The following is a 17,086-nucleotide window of genomic DNA, read 5'->3' as shown; positions in this document are numbered from 1 at the left end:
TAACGAGATAGCTAATTCAATAACTGATTAAGTCGTACTGCTATAGGGCAAATCATTATATGATATAGTTTCATAATAGGGAGGTGATAATAATCATATAATTACCTCATTATTATGTGAACATATCTATTAGTGTGAGGGTGTTTCTTATCAACACAAACTCAAAATCCAAAATATCTTCCATGCATTTTAAAGGAATGTGGATGTTTATAAAAAAAATTTTTTATTTCACCCTAGACGATTCATTTAAAAATAGTTCTGCTCAAGTATTACACAATCTCCCTTTGAAAATACAATAAGTGGAGAAATATATATATATATATTTTTTTATTAAATTGTATTGATCTTAAATTGGAGAAATTTACCTCTGCATTTAACCCATCCCCTTGGGTAGCAGTGGGCTGCCATTGTGCGTGCCCGGGGAGCAATGTGCGATTAAGGGACTTGCTCAGGGACCCAGAGAGGAGGCTGTGGAGATCGAACCGGGTACTTTATTCCATGTTACTTTATTCCATATCTTTATTCAATGTTGCTAAAAGAAAGTCCCTGAGATGATAAATTAAGTTGTGGTTTTCAAACATGAAACTGGACCATAGTGAAGTGTTTTTTGGAGGCAATATCCAGATTAATGTTCTAACTAGAGGCCTTAAGCCAGATGCTGGTGATCGACTTTGTACTTGCTTCTTCTGACTTTTAGCCAAATCTCTTGGGACACTCAGGTGAAGAGTGGGATGTAGCTGTCCACCGAACACCACCTGGTGATGGAAGAGGAGGAAGCTTGACAGATTCAGATTAACTAAGCCAGTATTGAGGGCTTGCTTGGAACATCAAGCAGAGCCCTTATTTAGGGACATATTGAACTCCCACCTCATGGAGAGCTTCTCTCAGATTAAAGGTAAAGCTGGGAACATCTAGTCTGAGTGGACTGTGTTCTTTGCCTCCATTGTTGATACAGCTGCCTGCTGTGGCTGTAAGTTTTGCAGTTCCCGTCCAGGCAGCAACCCCCAAATCCAGTGATGGCCCTGAGGGACACTGTTGATATATACAGGCTTTATATTTTATGTTCTTTGACAATCATACAAGTTTTGTATCACAAATGAAGCACTCTTATTACCTAGGCACTCTCATTATCTAAGTTTCTGTTTCCTTGAGAGCATGATATAATTTGTTTTTGTACTCACAACCTCTCGGTGCCATGCTCTGAGAGTGATGTAATGTTTTTGGTTTCGGCTGTCCACGAGCCTTGGGTGGGTTCGGGGGGTGCCCGTTCCATATTTTGGTTTCTGTAATCATGCACTCAAGGCGTGAGAGGGAGCGATCACTTTTCCTGATTGGGTGAAAGATTTTACTTTGAAGTTTGGCATAAATGACGGATGGCGGTTGGCACTGGCAGGGTCTGCTAGGGTTGCGTACGGACGCCTAGCTGCGCGGGTCGCTGCCCTGCCAGGATCGACCGGCAGACACATTTTAATTCTAGCAGAAACAGTTTGTGTGTTCTGTGTGTGTCATCTTTATTGCAGACTCCTCCTGATCCTGCCTAAATTTCATAATACAACTGTGAAGAAAGAAGGAACCAAATCTAAACAGGTTGGCCTGTTGGGTCCTTAAAGCTACGGAAGAGGATTAGGGCCACTGGAAAAAAAAAGTTAACTGATTTTTTTTTATTTTATTTCAGTATAGTATGGGAAAAAAGGCAGAATTCTGAGAAAAAAGTCAGAATTCTGAGATTAAAGTCAGAATCCCCATGTTAAATTGAGAAAATTTTAAAAATCAGTTAACTTTTCTTTTTCCAGTGGCCCTAATCCTCTTCCATATAAAGCAGCAGCAGGTTCTGTGAGGCCAAATGTACAGCGGTGGACGCAAAAACTCAGGCTTGGGAGGAGTTTGGAGAAATTATGGAGAAATAACATGAGTTTGCCTCAAAGTGATTCTGGCAAATCAGTGGAGGGGGGGAACGGTGCTTTGCTTATACATATTTTAGTGGATGTGGGGAGCTGCTGAAGTTGACTGAGGACAATTATGGGTGAAAGGAATATTTTGAAGATAACCTCCTGCCAGATATCTTTTTTTTCCCTTAATAAATTATCAACAAAAAAAATAGCAAAACAGAAAAATCTGTAAGCAAATACTTTTTTTTTAGCTGCACTGTAGTCCCACATCACAGCACAGGTAAACAGTGTGGCTTCTATCAGAATTCACACATCCACCGCTGCATTCCTAAATTGCAAATATTGTTAAATTCATTTGAGTCTGTAATCAGCTAATAAAAACGTATGGAGGTGTCAATATAGTTTAATCAGATTTTTATTTGACAGATTTTCCAACATTACATAAAAAACCCTTTCGATCAAACATGGAGACAATCATATTAAGCCTTTCACGCCCTCCATCCAAAACATAAAAAATGACTCCCACAAATATATATATATTTTTAAACATAGTTAAACAAAAGACTTATTTCATAATAAACCCAAAAGGGGAAATTATACAGCAAACCAAAACTGTCCAGTTAAATAGGCCAGATCAATTACAGAAGCATGAAAGCGTTCAATAGGTATAAAGACTTAGTAGAGTTTGTGGTCTCATCAGCCCCCCTCCCCACACACACACACTTTATAAATTTAGTAAATAGGATCCAATCCATTTATATTGAAGATGCAGTTATTTATTTTTTGGCTTAAATTGAAGGCATCCTTACCGTAAACAGAACAGTTAAGTTAAACTTGGCTTAGGTAAGTATTTCAGCTGCTTCTGTTCCCATCTGAATAAAAACTTCCAAAAATGCTACAAACTACAGAGAGAATCATCACCAATGAGAACAGTAACATGTAAAGCAACTGCTGTTGACATCTCTTTCTGTATTTTGCTCCCAATACAAGTAGTACAGCCTTAATAGTCCTTCTCCGCCTTAACTGTGGTTAGTAGTCGATGGAGCGGAGCGCGGCGATGGTAGAGGCAAGGCGCCGAGGCAGGAGTTTGGCCGTCTGTCTGTACTCTTCAGGTTTAGCTTTCAGCAGAGTGACGATGTGCTGCAGGTTGCGGGATGGCTGCAGGCCCAGAGCATCCATAACGTTGCTCAGATACTCTGTGGGGCACAAAGAGGAGGTCTGAACTCAAATGTTTTCACACGGAGCGGGACAGCGGGTTTTGCTTCCTAACAGAAATTAAACAAGTTTCTTTGTCACTGTACCAATATCTGTGATCAGCTGTTTTGTGGAATGAGGGGAAAGTTGAGGGATGAGCAAAATGGCATCGCAGTACGTCTGCATGGTTGCTCTAGCGATGGAGCCCAGCCAGTAGTCTGCTGTGTTGTCCAACTCAGGAAGGTCATCGCCTGGAATAACAAAGGTACGAGTTTATGCAGGGTTATAGCAGGCGAACACGTTAAGTAAAACCACAATCTACCTTCTTATCAAACTGATTTTTTTATTTATTTAACCATTTCTATGTTGACTTGGTCATATTTTAGTTCTAATTCCTCTTTAACAAACTAGTGAGGATCCTAGTCTACCAGATTTATATTCAAAATATCCATCAAGCTTTGGAGAAGAAAGAGACCCTCATCACCACGGAGCCTCCACCGTACTTAACAATGGGCAGAACATGCTTTTCTTCATATAGATTGTTTCCCACCAAAGACACCTCGATGGTCTTAATCTGTCTAGTTCAACTAAAGCATACAGGTTCAGTTACAGTCCAAGTAGAGTTAATCCAAATTACAATTGGGAAATTCAATGAATTTGTAATATATCCCAATTTAACAAAATGCATTTTTCAAAATGCAGAGGCATTGAAATTGGGCCGCGTTAATTTTAACAAGAATAAGACAATAAATTTCTCATTCTAATCCTAAACCTATTTTCTATTCATGTGTACACAGATACAGCTGTTTTTTTTGTTTTAAATAAGCTCTTATTATCTTGTTGGATATAAATGTAAATTTTAAAGTTATTGTATATTGAACTTTTTCACATTCTGATCATTTTCCAGTAGCCCCCCTGGCTGTCAGGTGATATGCGTGAGAAAAGAAGAAAAAGTAAGCAGATCCATGCTCTGGACACGGAAGCTTTCAAGGTCATGAAAACAACGACAACTCAGAGTGAAACACCTACATGATTTAGTTAGTGCAAAGGAAAAGCAAAATAAACTCTCAATGACTCAGTCTAATCAAAATCTAATAGTAGAACAGAAAAGTTTGCAGCATACCTTCCTAATACAGATAAGCCGGATAAGGTTTAAAGGTTTTGATTTTTCTTTTTACGTCAGGATGCACCATAATAACAGAAGAGCAGGAATGCATCAAATAAAAATTTGATGCATTTTTTCTCTGTTATTTTAATGCATTCAACTTTCTCTGTAAACTTCAGCATCGTGGGCTCAATCATTTCTGTTAGTTATCAGCATCTCCTGCAGAGAAACTCCATCCAACAGGCTGAATATATTTTTGGAATGTCACTTTTAGTGAAAAGCAGACAATTATTGCATCCCAGTTAGTCCTTTTTTAATATTGCACAAGGAAGAGAATACATTTTAAATATTTGTTTAATCCCAACATCATATGTTCTACCTAAGCAGCTTGTTCTTAGATTAGTCACCCTAGTTGGCAAGAAATCAACCCTGCCTGAAACAGATAAATCAAAGCAGCCTCTGTATAATTTAGGATCCAAACTGAAATTGAGAAATTTAAAATCAAGATGAAACAGTGAAGGTAAAACAGGGCGGTAATGAGGTACCTTGCTCTGGAGGGAAAGGGAGCTTCCCAGCATGTAAGGCCATCTCTAGTGCAGGGTCCTCTTGTGTCACAAAAGGCTCCAGGTGAAGTGGCAGAGACATTAGGTACTGTCCAATCTGTTCAAAGGGCAAAAACAAAACAATTCAGATGTAACAAAAAAGTCACTACACCATTCCCCTAAAGGTTTTTTTTATGTTTTACTACATTAAAGCCACAAACTCGCCGCATTCTGTTTGGATTTTAAGCATCCATCATAAAGTTGTGCATAATTATGAAGTGGAATAAAGATGATAAATTATTTCAGTAACTAATACAAATCTGACGTGTGCAGCTGGGATCCTATCTCAATACCACTGAAGCTATCACCTTATTGTTTTTAAATAATTAGTAAAACGGGATTTGTAAAGAAAAGAAATAGACCCAAAGGAGATATCAGTAACCATGTCTGTTCCAGCGCATATCATCATTAGAATTTCTTTGAGTATTATTTCTTCAGTACAGGGGCCATAACAGGGGCCAGGATGTGATCTACAGGAGCACTGGCCCCCGTTGGCCCCTGTCTAGAACCGTCCATGTTAGACATGGCTGACAAGATATATGGTATGGAAATTAGGGCATTAAAAAGCCTTCCTGGAAGAGTGGCAAGAAAAAAGAAAAACACGAGAAGAACCTTCTTGAGCTCTGCTACAAGCCATGTAGGGGTGCTTAAAAAAAGCCGCTCTAATGAGTTAAGAAAATTATTTGTGTTTTTTAATGGTTCATAAGCAAAACATGACATGTAGTGGAAAAGTAAGACTTTCCACAACCCCCTGAATGCACCATCCTAATAGATGCTTTCCTTTGAAAAGACAGGGAATCTGTTCAACACATTTAAATATAAAGACAACCTCTAAAACTGTAGCGATAACTAAAAGTATTTTTTCTATATGGCTTATTTTTAGAAGAGTATTCACTGCAAAAATGATCTCAAAATGAGTAAAAATCTCTTAAATTAAGTGTATTTACCCTTAATTTGAGCAGGTAAATAAGATGATTTGCCAATGGAATTAGTATTTTTACTCTTAAAATAAGGTATCTAGATAAAATGCACTTGAAATAAGACAACGCAATTGTTTTTTCTTATTTTAAGTGTAAATTGTCTTGTTCCATTGGCAAAATGTCTCTTTTACCTCCTCAATCCAAGAACAAATGCACTTATTTTAAGAAGAAATTACTTATTTAGATTTAATTTTTTTTGCAGTGTTATTATTTATTAAAAAAATAAAAGCAATCGTTTTCTCCCTTTTCCACATGATGCTCTGCACTGTGTTCATCAGTCAGGAGCATCACTGAAGTGTGTGGTTCTAACTTAAAAACACAGCACAATCTTTTTTATTGGAAATTCTTCCTGCTTTGAAAACATCTGAAAATAAGCAGTTCATCAAATGAACTTTGAATTAAAGAGTTTTAGATGAAAAATATGAGAATATGTAACTTTGACTTACATTGGCGATATATTCTTGTGGTGACAGGCTGAAAGTAGGCAGGTCTTCGGTGTAACTCTCTCCAATACCAGAAGCTTCCTGACTCGAAACAGGAGAAGTTTGAACAGCATGAGACCAGATTTAAATATTCAGAACAGCCCATCCAAATGCACAAAGTCAAGAGCAAAACTAGGGCATTAAAATTGTGCCTTATAATACTTCAATTTGAATTATCTAGAAACTTGACGCCTAATCACCTCCATCTTGGAAACAAGGCAGAGCTGGTGTTTGATCTGCAGGAAGACGGAGTCGAAGGCCAGCTGGTTGGCCTGCTGATTGAGTCTGGTTAGAGCTGTTCTGGGTTCAGCCAACAGGCTGGAGTTGCCCGTGCCCTTTTCCTGCAAGACAATGGTTATTTAACAGAAGAACAGATGCAGGAGCGTCTGTGATGACAAAATCCTGCGTTGTACCTTTAATGAGTATAGGATCTCCATCAAGTTGTTATATTCAGCTACATTTCCCCTCTGAAGGTAGTTGTACTCCTGCCATGGGTTTTTAATGGTGCTTTTCCTGTCTGCGGAGCTGGCCTCCTGGATGCCAGCCAGGCTGCGTGGGCTATAAGACTCTGATAAGTACTTACCTGCTGTGCCCAGGATCCTGTGGGAAGCATTGCTTATAAGCACACCATTTTTATATGTAAGGACTCAAAAGTTATGTATTTATCTCACTTGTTTGACAGCTGCTGCTCAAAAGCCCCGCACTGTCGCAGCAATTCTCCACACGTGGCAATGATCCTGCAAACAACCCCACAGTAAACACCAGTAAAAACTATTTGAAACTGGGAATATCTGTTTTAAAAGCAAACTAACCGGACTGAGTTCTGGAAGGCTGTCCAGTCCTCCTGGAAAACAGAAGAACTCGGCGTCTCCTCAAGTTTGCACTTCTTCCTGATCGACTGGAGCGTGGTAGAGAAGTCGGACACATACCTGAACATTGAAAAGAAATGGGGTCTGCTTATTCTAGAAAGTAATCTGTCGGATATTCCGTTTGGGGATCTGTGAGAGAAGCATCTTTACTTGGTGAAGAGAGCTTTGAGAGCTCTAAGGAGCCCACACACGGCGAGTCCATCAGTCAGTCTGACACAGCGCTCCACGGCTGCACTCGCCAGGCCAAACAACTTGCCTACAGAGTGGCTGAGTTCTTCTACACAATCAATAACCTCCCCGTGTTCCTGAATACAGAGCAAAAGCACAGAATGTTAGAGAGAAATAATAATCGATTATCTGATTTGTTACCGGTGGCTAAGAGTGTGATGTCTAACCAAAGGAATTGCGCTGATCTGAATGAGGAGGTAATCTTCTTCCAGCTCTCCATACTGCAGCTGGTAGGACTTGTAGGGGTCGTAAAGCGCACTGACCAGCTCAGTCACCTTCAGCAGGTTATTGTCACCTGGATCAATAGAAAATAAGGATCTCACCTGATATACATGAAACGTCTCCATTAAAACACAAAAAAATATATAATGCTGCTACATCCTTTACAAGAACTAAGACATTTGTTCTGAATCATCATCGTGTTCTCCTTCTCACTTGAAGCGTTTCCCGTATAAATGATTCTAGTGGGGCAGTCGCTGCCCCTCCTGCTCTTGATTGATTTTCAGCGACGTGTTTTATAGAGGAGAGAATCTCGGCAGCCAAGCTTCTGGAAAAGCATCAACATTTAAGCTACGTTCACACTGCAGCCTGACGTGACCCAAATCCGATTTATTTGGCCCACGTGCGACCCAGGGGTTGACGTTAAGATCGGGCAAGTGGCTTTCACATTTCATTTGCCCAGAAACAATTTTTACTTGCCCAGTATAATGTTTGATAAATATAGTTCCTAATATTCATTTTTGTATATATATATATATATATATATATATATATATATCAATGAAACATGTTTGTTTTTTAATTTTTTTTGTAATTCCGTAAGTTGACAGGTTCCTGGTGTGTATATGCATGCATCAGATAATGAACTCAAGCCTACATTACTATGTTAACATGCTTTTCAATCCTTCCTGCACATTCTTTTCAAACAAAACTTTGCTTTAAACTGTTGTGTGCTTGGAAAAATATAAATTTTAATGTTAAAAATCTAAAAACAATCTTAACAGGTTAAAAACTTACACTACTACGACTCACCAATTTAATGTTTAGCTCTATAACATTTAAATGCACCACTCCAATGTCTAAGAGAAAAAATTTAATGAACATTTTTTAATGTATGACCACTGTACAGAAGACTGCCATATGATAGAAATATTTACATACAATTATTATTGTTATTTTCCTAATCCCTGACGGATCATTTTTAATCTAGCGTGTATTATAGTATAGATTAAATTCATCATCCAGCGGCTGCTCTGCAGAATTCTCTCCCCAAGGAGAGAAAAATCACACCATCTAGTGGAAAATCACGCGGCTTTTTCAAATCACGAGAGAATGTGTACAAAACAACAAAAATGGCAACGCTTGTGGGTCGTTTTCAGCGAATGTCGGTTATTTTAAAGTAATTTTGAATGATAAATAATTTTTTTTTTTGTGATCGTTGCACTTGCCCGGCGGGCAAATGCAATGAAATTTGTACTCTCCCGACAATAAAAACGACTTGCCCCGGGAGATCGGGCAATGGTTAACATAGAGCCCTGCGACCTGGATCTGATCTTTTCATGGCTATCTGAACAACATAGATCCGATTTTTTCCAATGCGACCCAGGCCACTTGGCTATGTGGTCATGAATCCGATACAAATCTGATTTTTTCAAATATGACATGTGTCTGAACGGCCAGGTCACTTTCATCCAACCTGAATGCCATTGATACCCGACATAGGTCACTATTCTGGGTCTTGCTATGAAGAAGCAGCAAGAAAATCAACCATGGCAGACGATGATGCGGAGAACAGTATGTTTCACAATCTTGAAAAGATGCTTTTGGTTGGGAAAGGTTGCTAGATGCGCTTCGGCACTACCATCCACGTTTACACAGAGCACGCTGGCCTGTGAGGTCATTGCATCCTCTACTACGCATGCAGGACACTTAGGTTGTATGAATGCAGCTCACATGGGAGATCACATATAAGTCGCATATATTTGGAAATGTGAACAGCAACGCAAAAAAAAAAAAAAAAGGGGATTTCACAAAAAAATTGTAATTGAGCACCAAGGCCTGCAGTGTGAACGTAGCTTTAGAGGCCAAACAAACTCTTTTCTTGTCCAAGAACAGATTTCTGGGTTCTTGTTGAGCGCGTAGGAAGCGTTGAATCCCCCCACCCCCTTCTGTCACACAAGAAAATCTTTATTTGATTATTAAAAATGCATGAGCCCCATTTGTGAGATTTTAATTCTAAATCAAATACTTAAATCATATACTATGCTTTATAATTATGGCTCTTTTTTTCTGGACACAAACAGCTCAAATTAAAACATACACAGATTAAGAGGTTGTGTGTATGGCTGGGCTATATGACATAAATATCTAATCTCTGATTTTTTTCCCTACCAAACTCAATTGTTATTTTGTTTTTGTTTTTTATTATGCAAGTTTCACATTAAAAATACCAAATAAAACATTTCTGTTAAAATTCTAGCTCTGATTTCAATCATCCCCTCTGGGAGGTGTCTGTAATTTAAAGGGCAATAAAATCTAAACTGTGAAACCTGCTTGTAAAATAATCATGTTTCCCAACAAACAATGAAAATAGACTAAATGTTTGGAGCTTCTGGTATCACACAGTGAGCCAGTTTATCAGATTTGAGTACAAAATGTTCAGAGTGGTGAACTGATGTCATTCTGAGCTATGGAAGCCCAGAGAGTTGATTGGTGATAAATAAATAAATCCAGATGTGACAGATTGTGGGAAGTTAATAAGGTGTGACAGCTTTCCCTCTAGCCCCTCTCTTTACAGACCTAGATGTGGAAGCATTGCAGCCTCCAAGCCGTGGCCAAAGGTGGATGTGGTTTGGTGGAGTTCCAGCAGAGTGTCCAGGCGCTGCTCCTGAGCCGCCCTCTCCACGGCTGTGCTCAGACACACAGGGATGGACGGCACCATAGCCCCCAGCGTCTGGATCAGCAGAACCGTCACCACTTCGTATGGATTCTTAAACACCTAGAGCCGTTTGACAGCACGGGTTAGAAACTAATCATGACTCAGGACTGATTGGTCTGGGTACTACAGCAAGTCTCACCTGGCTGCTCCACTGAACCTGTGCATGCCAAGTGGAGAGCAGAGTGTCGTAGAATTCAGAGAGCTGCTGATTCAGACTGAGCTCGCTTTGAGAGAGATCCTGCCATATGCTCACTAACTGGCCCTGCAGACACCAAGCCACACATTATCCCACATGGTGTGATTTTTGGAAGCTAACCAGGATGGGGAACATACCTTATGACACTTATAGTAGTACGCCAGCAGCTGGGGCATTCTATCGATCTCTGTGAAGACTTTGACAAACAGCTTAGCCTGGTCTGAAGAAAGAGAAGATGTTATGTGTTGTTCACACTCAGGCAGGGGGGGTGGAATAATATCAAGCAGTGCTTTTTTTTCCCGGTTTGTTACCTAGAGACATGGAGTTAAAGGTTGCTACTATCTGTGGACTGGCCATGGCCTCCAGTCTGTTTTTCAGAGCCTCCAGGTGGACACACTTCTCAGAATAGTCTGGAGTGTCCACCAGCATAGCCAGGCTGTTCTGCATGCTGGTCAGCTTAGACGAAATAACTCCCAGGTCCTGAAAATAAGGTGTTATTTGTATTAAAAATGAAATAAAGTGCTACAAGAATTAAATTCACCATTCTCCTTTGTTAACTTAATTCACTCAAGTGCAGTATTTTATTTTTCTTTCTGAACCACAAATAAGCAATATGTCAAATATCATAAAATACACAGATTATATATATTTAACACTATTAAACTATATAAACTACCAAGTTTTTTTTTTTTTTTACCTGAGTTTTAAAGGTCTCCTCTATGTCTGCGCTCAGGGTGCTCCATTTGTCCGCCTCCTGCAGGGCCTCAGCAGCCAGCTGCATTCGAGTCTTCACCTGATCTATTTCTACCAGGACCTATCGGGAGGAAAGATTCCTTTTTGTGTGGCTTTATTTTGGTTTAAAACAAAAAGCTCCTAACATTTAATGCATGAAGATATCCTTAAAAAAGGAGCGCTCACACACCTGCATGGATTGGACAGTTTCTTGTTCAAACTTTTTTATATCCTCCTTCACCAGGACCATCTGCTCCTTTAGAAACGACGCCTCCTGCTTCAAGGCTTCGACGTCTCGTAGCACTCTGGGCATATTTTGGAGGGCCTGATTACTGGACTCTGTAGACAGATAGAAAAAATTAAACTCTCGGCTTTCCAGTCATTAACTATTAAAATACCTATTATTGTTACAATATTCATCATCCCGAGGTTGATAATATTTATTTCCATAAAATGATGTGGCATCCTTTTGTTGCTATCCTAACAAATCGCCCAGTCTATATCAGTATAAATAAACAGCATGATTCCCCCCCCCCAGTTGAGATCTGATGTTTTCAAAGTGTTCCTTTAATTTTTTTGAGCAGTGTATAGACACACACACAGCTTTGTTTTCATAACATATGGGGACATTTCATTGACTTGCATTCATTTTATATGTCACCTTAGTCCTAAACCTAACCCCAACTCAAAGAACAGAACTTTACCATATAGGGACCAGTTGAATGTCCCTATATGTACCTGTAAGTTCTTGCATGTAGGATATTTTACAAAATACTCCCCTCATATTGTAGGTAAAACAATATCACACACACGTTCTGCCATTGCAGTGAGGACCATGATTAGATTAGATTAGCTTAGCTTTATTGATCTCACAGCGGAGAAATTCACTGGTCACATATTGGCATAGTACTTCAAGAAGGTGCAAACAAGGAGGAAAAGGTGCATTAGGAATAAAAATAAATAAAATTTAAATAAATAAAAAAATAAAAAAATTAAATAAAAAAAAAATCATGTGTTGACTCCCATGGATTTTTTTAGTCATGTTCAACGCTTTCTATGCCCTAACGCTAAAACTATCCATTACCAACGCATACCTCATCCTAACCCTGACCAATTGATACCTTAGCCCAAAACCTAATCATGAGCAAAATAGAATGTGAGAAATCGACAAAATTTCCTCACTTTGCAACATCTGGTCTTGAATCTGATGGTGAAATTGGAAAATTAGTCCTCACTCTGAGAGCTAGACAGGTGCACACACACACACAGACACACACACACACAGACCCAGACATTTGCATATATAAATGTCTATCCATCTATCCATTCAACACAACTTTACTGAAGTGTTACATGGGAAGCTGTAATTCTGGGTGTTGGGTTCAGCATGGAAAATTCCTGCTACTGACCCTCGATGGCATTGTTGACCTCCTGGATGAAGAGCTGCAGCTTCATGACCAGTGTTGCTGCATGGGTGTCCGCTTTCCCTGGAGCCTCCTTCTGTACCACCTTGAAGGCGCCGTTCACCCAGTCCTTCACATCAAAGTCATCATCCAGGAACTTGGAGAAATCCATCTCTCTGGGTTCAGAGCGAGGCTAGCTTCTTGCTGCTTAGCCAAACTCTTCTACTCCCTTCTCTGTCATCGAGCCATCGGCTAACCTCTTGGCTAGCTAAGTCTTGCCAAGCAAAGGCTTCGACACGAAAATAAAATAGATTGCCCAGGAAAACGAAAGTACCATTACAACCAGATACAGCTCTAACAATGCGACGGCCTCCTCCAGAGTTATTTTTCAAAGTTTACTGTCTTTATCACTGAAAAGTAAACACATATTCCTAAATGGCTTATGCTTACAGAGCTGATAACTGACAACAACTTCCTCCTGTGCTTGCTATTTACCTTCCCCGGAAACAGACGATACAGTATTAGGTCCTACTGAAAACCGTCCAACAGAAGGACATTAAAATCACAATCACCCCCATTTTATTTCCATTTTCTCTTGGATCATAAATCAACATCATACTGAGACCATATTAAAAACAAATCCTTAATGTCATCACACAAACACAATTTAGTTATTTTATTAAGACAATATTTTATTAGGACAGGAGGAATAGGACGGTTGGTTCCTTCCTTCCTTCCTTCCTTCCTTCCTGTAAAAATAATCCTAGAAGGCCTTTTTGATGTTATTTTATATTATATAAAAAATGCTAAAAAAGATTAGTAACAATGGCAGTCTGTCAATAAGCATCAAGTATTGTTTGTGTTTTTGTGTGTGTAAATTAAACATTTCTCTTAAGCAAATGACATCATGATTCATGAATGAAGACAAACCCTACTATTAACCTCCCTACAGATCTGTTTGTACTAGGGCCGCTCTAAGCCTCCGATGGGCTCTAAACAAATTTTTATTATTTTGGGTCCCACTTTTTTCCCCAATACTATGGATTCCTACAATAAACACTCAGATGAGCAGATCACTGACACACCTACTGCAAATCTGGCAGCGCTGTGTACACTCTCCCATTTGTATGCATTGTACTTTCTTACTAAAAGTTATCCATTTAAGTTGTACAGGGTTTATTTAATGTAAAACTAACCTGAAATGCAAGAAAAACAAATAAATGGCTTTGATATATTACAGTTAGATCATATAGATCATACAGTTAGATTGGTTCAAAGTTTTCTATGTAATGAAAACCAGCTGATTGCATTAACTCATTGACTCAACAGCAAACCCTAACACCAAGCTTAAAAAATAGATTAAAAAATTCTGTATGTAATTATATTTAAAAAAAAATGTCTCTCTTCAATATCTTTGATATTGAAGTTTTTTTGATGATCTGAAAGATTTAAGTGTGACAAAAAATAAATAAACAACCGAAAAAAATAAATACTTTTGCACAGCACCATACTGTTAAATCATAATTTATTATTCCATTATTTTCTTTGTACTTCACTCTGTTGGATCCAGGTAGTCGATATACTAGAATCTAACCTGGGACTTTAAGATGGATGCTGCATATGGAACAACTGAGACAGGATTCCACTGCACATTAGGATACCTTATTGAATTTTTTTTTTATCACAACCAAATAACAGCCTCAAGCATTGATCAGGTACAAGTACATTGTATAACAAAAAAATAGAGCCAAAGAAAGACAAAGACATCAGTCTGATACTATAGCACCTGTATATTAAGCTCCTTTTTGTGATGAGAGTTTCATTCTTATCAGCTGCAGCAGATATGCCTCATTATTCATAGTCGTCACCATGCATGCCATGCAAAGCAAAGCGACTATATGGAGAGTAGAGTTGGAAGGGAAAGCCTGCAGGGAACACCTTTTAGACATATCTGTTCTAGTCTCTCAGCCGACAGGACAAAGTCTTTGCAGCCGCTCTTTGAAGATGGGGATTATTGACGATGTTAAGGACACACTGTCAAAGGCAGTGTTTAATCCATCAAGCTTGATGACCGGGCGCGGTGGGCTCCATATGGCTCAGATCATCCTGTGTCTGGTCACCTTTGTCCTGGGAATGTTCAGAGGAGGGAGCACTCATACCTACTGGAACTACGCCATGTTCACCTGGGCCTTCTGCCCCATCATGACTCTCGTCATCACTGTCATTGAGATGTTTGGACTCGATAAGATCCTTGATTTGTTCTGCATGGACTGGGGGGATTTCACCACAGGTATGGCCATGTCTTCCTCCCTCATGACCATCTCTGTTGCCATAACATATGCCAACTTCTATGCCTGCCTGAAATGCCTGTATGGCTGGATTGTGAGTGTGTTTGCCTTCCTGTGCGGCGTTCTCTACATACTTGAGGTGGTAAAGGACAAGTTTATGGATAAGAAAAAAGGAAGCTACCTGGCTGCATTACCTGGGTTCTGGAAAGTTCTGGAGGCCTTTGTGAGCTGCATGATTTTTGTATCACTCACAGGTTACAGAGACAAAACAGCTCTGATACTTTGTGTCATTGCGTACATCATTCCTTTTCCCATCCTCCCTCTGATCATAGCCACCAACATCTTAAAAAAACTCAAGAAATGTTTACCCTTTAACCTGGACAGGTTTACCTTTATATTCCTTGTGATCTCAGTTGTGCTGTACATATTTACTGCTATCATGTGGCCCATTTTTACTTTCAGAAACAATCCACGTCCCAATGATTGTCCCCCTAGCTTTTGTATTTGGGCTATTCAGTTCATGGTTACATTTTTTACCTATGTCAATCTCATCCTTTTTACAGTGGACCTAATTTTTACACTGCTTGGCATCTGTGGCTTTAAGAGAACATAAATGTTCCAAAGGCTTTTGTCTGTTTGCCTTAAATTGTATTACATTTTTTGTTCAAGATACAATATATTTAAACATGTAAACTTCACATTTGATTTTTTTTTTTTTTAATGTTCTTCTGCTTATTTTGCAAAATTAAATCTAACCTGAGTAATATACGGATAGGCTCTATTTTTTTTTTCTTTTTTTTTTCTTTTTAGAATAGTGCAAATCCAGATGGGGAAAATGCAAATCAAGGCAAACTAAAATGTGAATGAAATCCCCAACTCTTTCCTCAAAGGAAAACAAAATAGTACAAATAATATAAAATTCTACAGAACATAAATTCAAAAATAAAATATAAAGAAAGAAGTGAAAAAAAATAAGTGTGAAGTCTGCTCAAAAGTAATACAAGGCTTTGTAATAAATAGGTCAATCAGCAACAATCAAAAAACATTTCGACAGAGTGAAATACATGTACTTTGTATGTAATATTAATTACACACATCCAAATACTCAAGGGTTACAGTTTCGACAAGTATAATATAAAAGGCTGCCACGTTTTATAAAAGGTTGCAGGTCACTATGTTGAACTCTCTCTAGATGCAATAAATTAGTCATTTCCATCAGCAATGTCTTAAAGGATGGGACATTTTCATTTTTACCCAAAGCTAAGATGTTCATATTTGCAATGACCATGCTATATTGTATTGTTTTTGCTGATAGGGGGTTAGAGTAGTGCTGTGTTGGAACTCGTCCAGTATATCATTGTATTTATACTGCCTGTTGTATTATCTCTAATAGCATCTTTCTTTAACTCTTTGTACTCTATATAAGCTACTGGAACCAGAATTTCCCTGAAGGAGGAATCCCAAGGGATAAATAAAGTTGAGTCTAAGTCTTAAACTGTCATTGTATGATTCTAGTGATAGCACAGCCATAGCAAGGCATATGAAAATATATGACCAAAATTTGTTTAATTTGGGGCAGGACCAAAAGAGATGAGTGCCCTCTGCTGTTTTACATTTTGGACAAATTGGGGAGACAGAGGGATTGATGGAGTGTAGATTACTGCTTGAACAGTGAAGCCTATGGATCACTTTTAACTGGATAAGTTAGCTGTGGATGGCAGGAATGAAGGTATTCCAGACTTCATCACTGATACCAAGATCTTCCTCCCAGGCCTCCTTTGTCCAACGACAGCCTAACTTATGAATAACGTATGGAAGCTTAATCCCCATGAAATGTCACAAGCCAGTGTCCCACTACACATTCAGACACACGTATAAAATTGCATAACCACTGTATAGTGCTCTATATAGGGGTTCGGAGACAGCCAAAAGGAACAATGTCTGGCTTGGTTAGGGACAGATTCTCAGGTCAAACAATATGTCTTTTGATGATTTTGATCATTTCATGTGTTTACCCTTGAATAAAGACAAAGCTAAAAAAAAATGGACGGCCGATTACAAGTCTGAGCTGTTGTTTATAAAGCTAAACAAGCTTCATTTCATTAAGAGTTTAAACACTAATATGTTCTAATGCATTGTATATATATATATATATATATATATATATATATATATATATA

The 17,086-nt window shown here is 38.7% G+C and overlaps 2 protein-coding genes across 2 annotated transcripts; one reads left to right on the top strand and one right to left on the bottom strand.

Annotated features, from left to right (window-relative positions):
• Nucleotides 1-2,286: 2,286 nt before the first annotated feature.
• Nucleotides 2,287-13,114, bottom strand: cog7 (component of oligomeric golgi complex 7). Its single transcript, XM_015375159.1, has 17 exons — nt 12,625-13,114; nt 11,406-11,554; nt 11,181-11,297; nt 10,795-10,963; nt 10,621-10,703; nt 10,427-10,549; nt 10,149-10,347; nt 7,517-7,644; nt 7,272-7,426; nt 7,065-7,181; nt 6,924-6,989; nt 6,666-6,852; nt 6,453-6,593; nt 6,217-6,294; nt 4,734-4,848; nt 3,191-3,334; nt 2,287-3,085 (listed from the first exon to the last, which is right to left on the bottom strand). The coding sequence occupies exons 1-17, from the start codon at nt 12,788-12,790 to the stop codon at nt 2,919-2,921; spliced, it is 2,304 nt and encodes a 767-aa protein (XP_015230645.1). The 5' UTR covers nt 12,791-13,114; the 3' UTR covers nt 2,287-2,918.
• A 1,447-nt stretch (nt 13,115-14,561) lies between these two features.
• Nucleotides 14,562-15,599, top strand: LOC107085000 (myeloid-associated differentiation marker-like protein 2). The gene has a single exon (XM_015375099.1). It carries the CDS (start codon nt 14,623-14,625, stop codon nt 15,517-15,519), a length of 897 nt encoding a protein of 298 aa, XP_015230585.1. The 5' UTR covers nt 14,562-14,622; the 3' UTR covers nt 15,520-15,599.
• The last annotated feature ends 1,487 nt before the right edge of the window (nt 15,600-17,086 follow it).

Source organism: Cyprinodon variegatus, unplaced genomic scaffold (assembly GCF_000732505.1).
Source record: "Cyprinodon variegatus isolate N-32 unplaced genomic scaffold, C_variegatus-1.0 Scaffold113, whole genome shotgun sequence".
NCBI classification, from domain to species: Eukaryota; Metazoa; Chordata; class Actinopteri; order Cyprinodontiformes; family Cyprinodontidae; genus Cyprinodon; species Cyprinodon variegatus.
This window is presented reverse-complemented; position numbering and strand designations above follow the sequence as displayed.

Coding starts and splice junctions, on each gene's coding strand:
- LOC107085000 (XM_015375099.1), top strand. CDS start 14,623: ATGGGGATTATTGACGATGTTAAGGACACACTGTCAAAGGCAGTGTTT.
- cog7 (XM_015375159.1), bottom strand. CDS start 12,790: ATGGATTTCTCCAAGTTCCTGGATGATGACTTTGATGTGAAGGACTGG. Junction 11,298..11,405: donor AAACTGTCCAATCCATGCAG/GTGTGTGAGCGC, acceptor TCCTCCCGATAG/GTCCTGGTAGAAATAGATCA. Junction 6,594..6,665: donor AGATCCTATACTCATTAAAG/GTACAACGCAGG, acceptor ATTGTCTTGCAG/GAAAAGGGCACGGGCAACTC.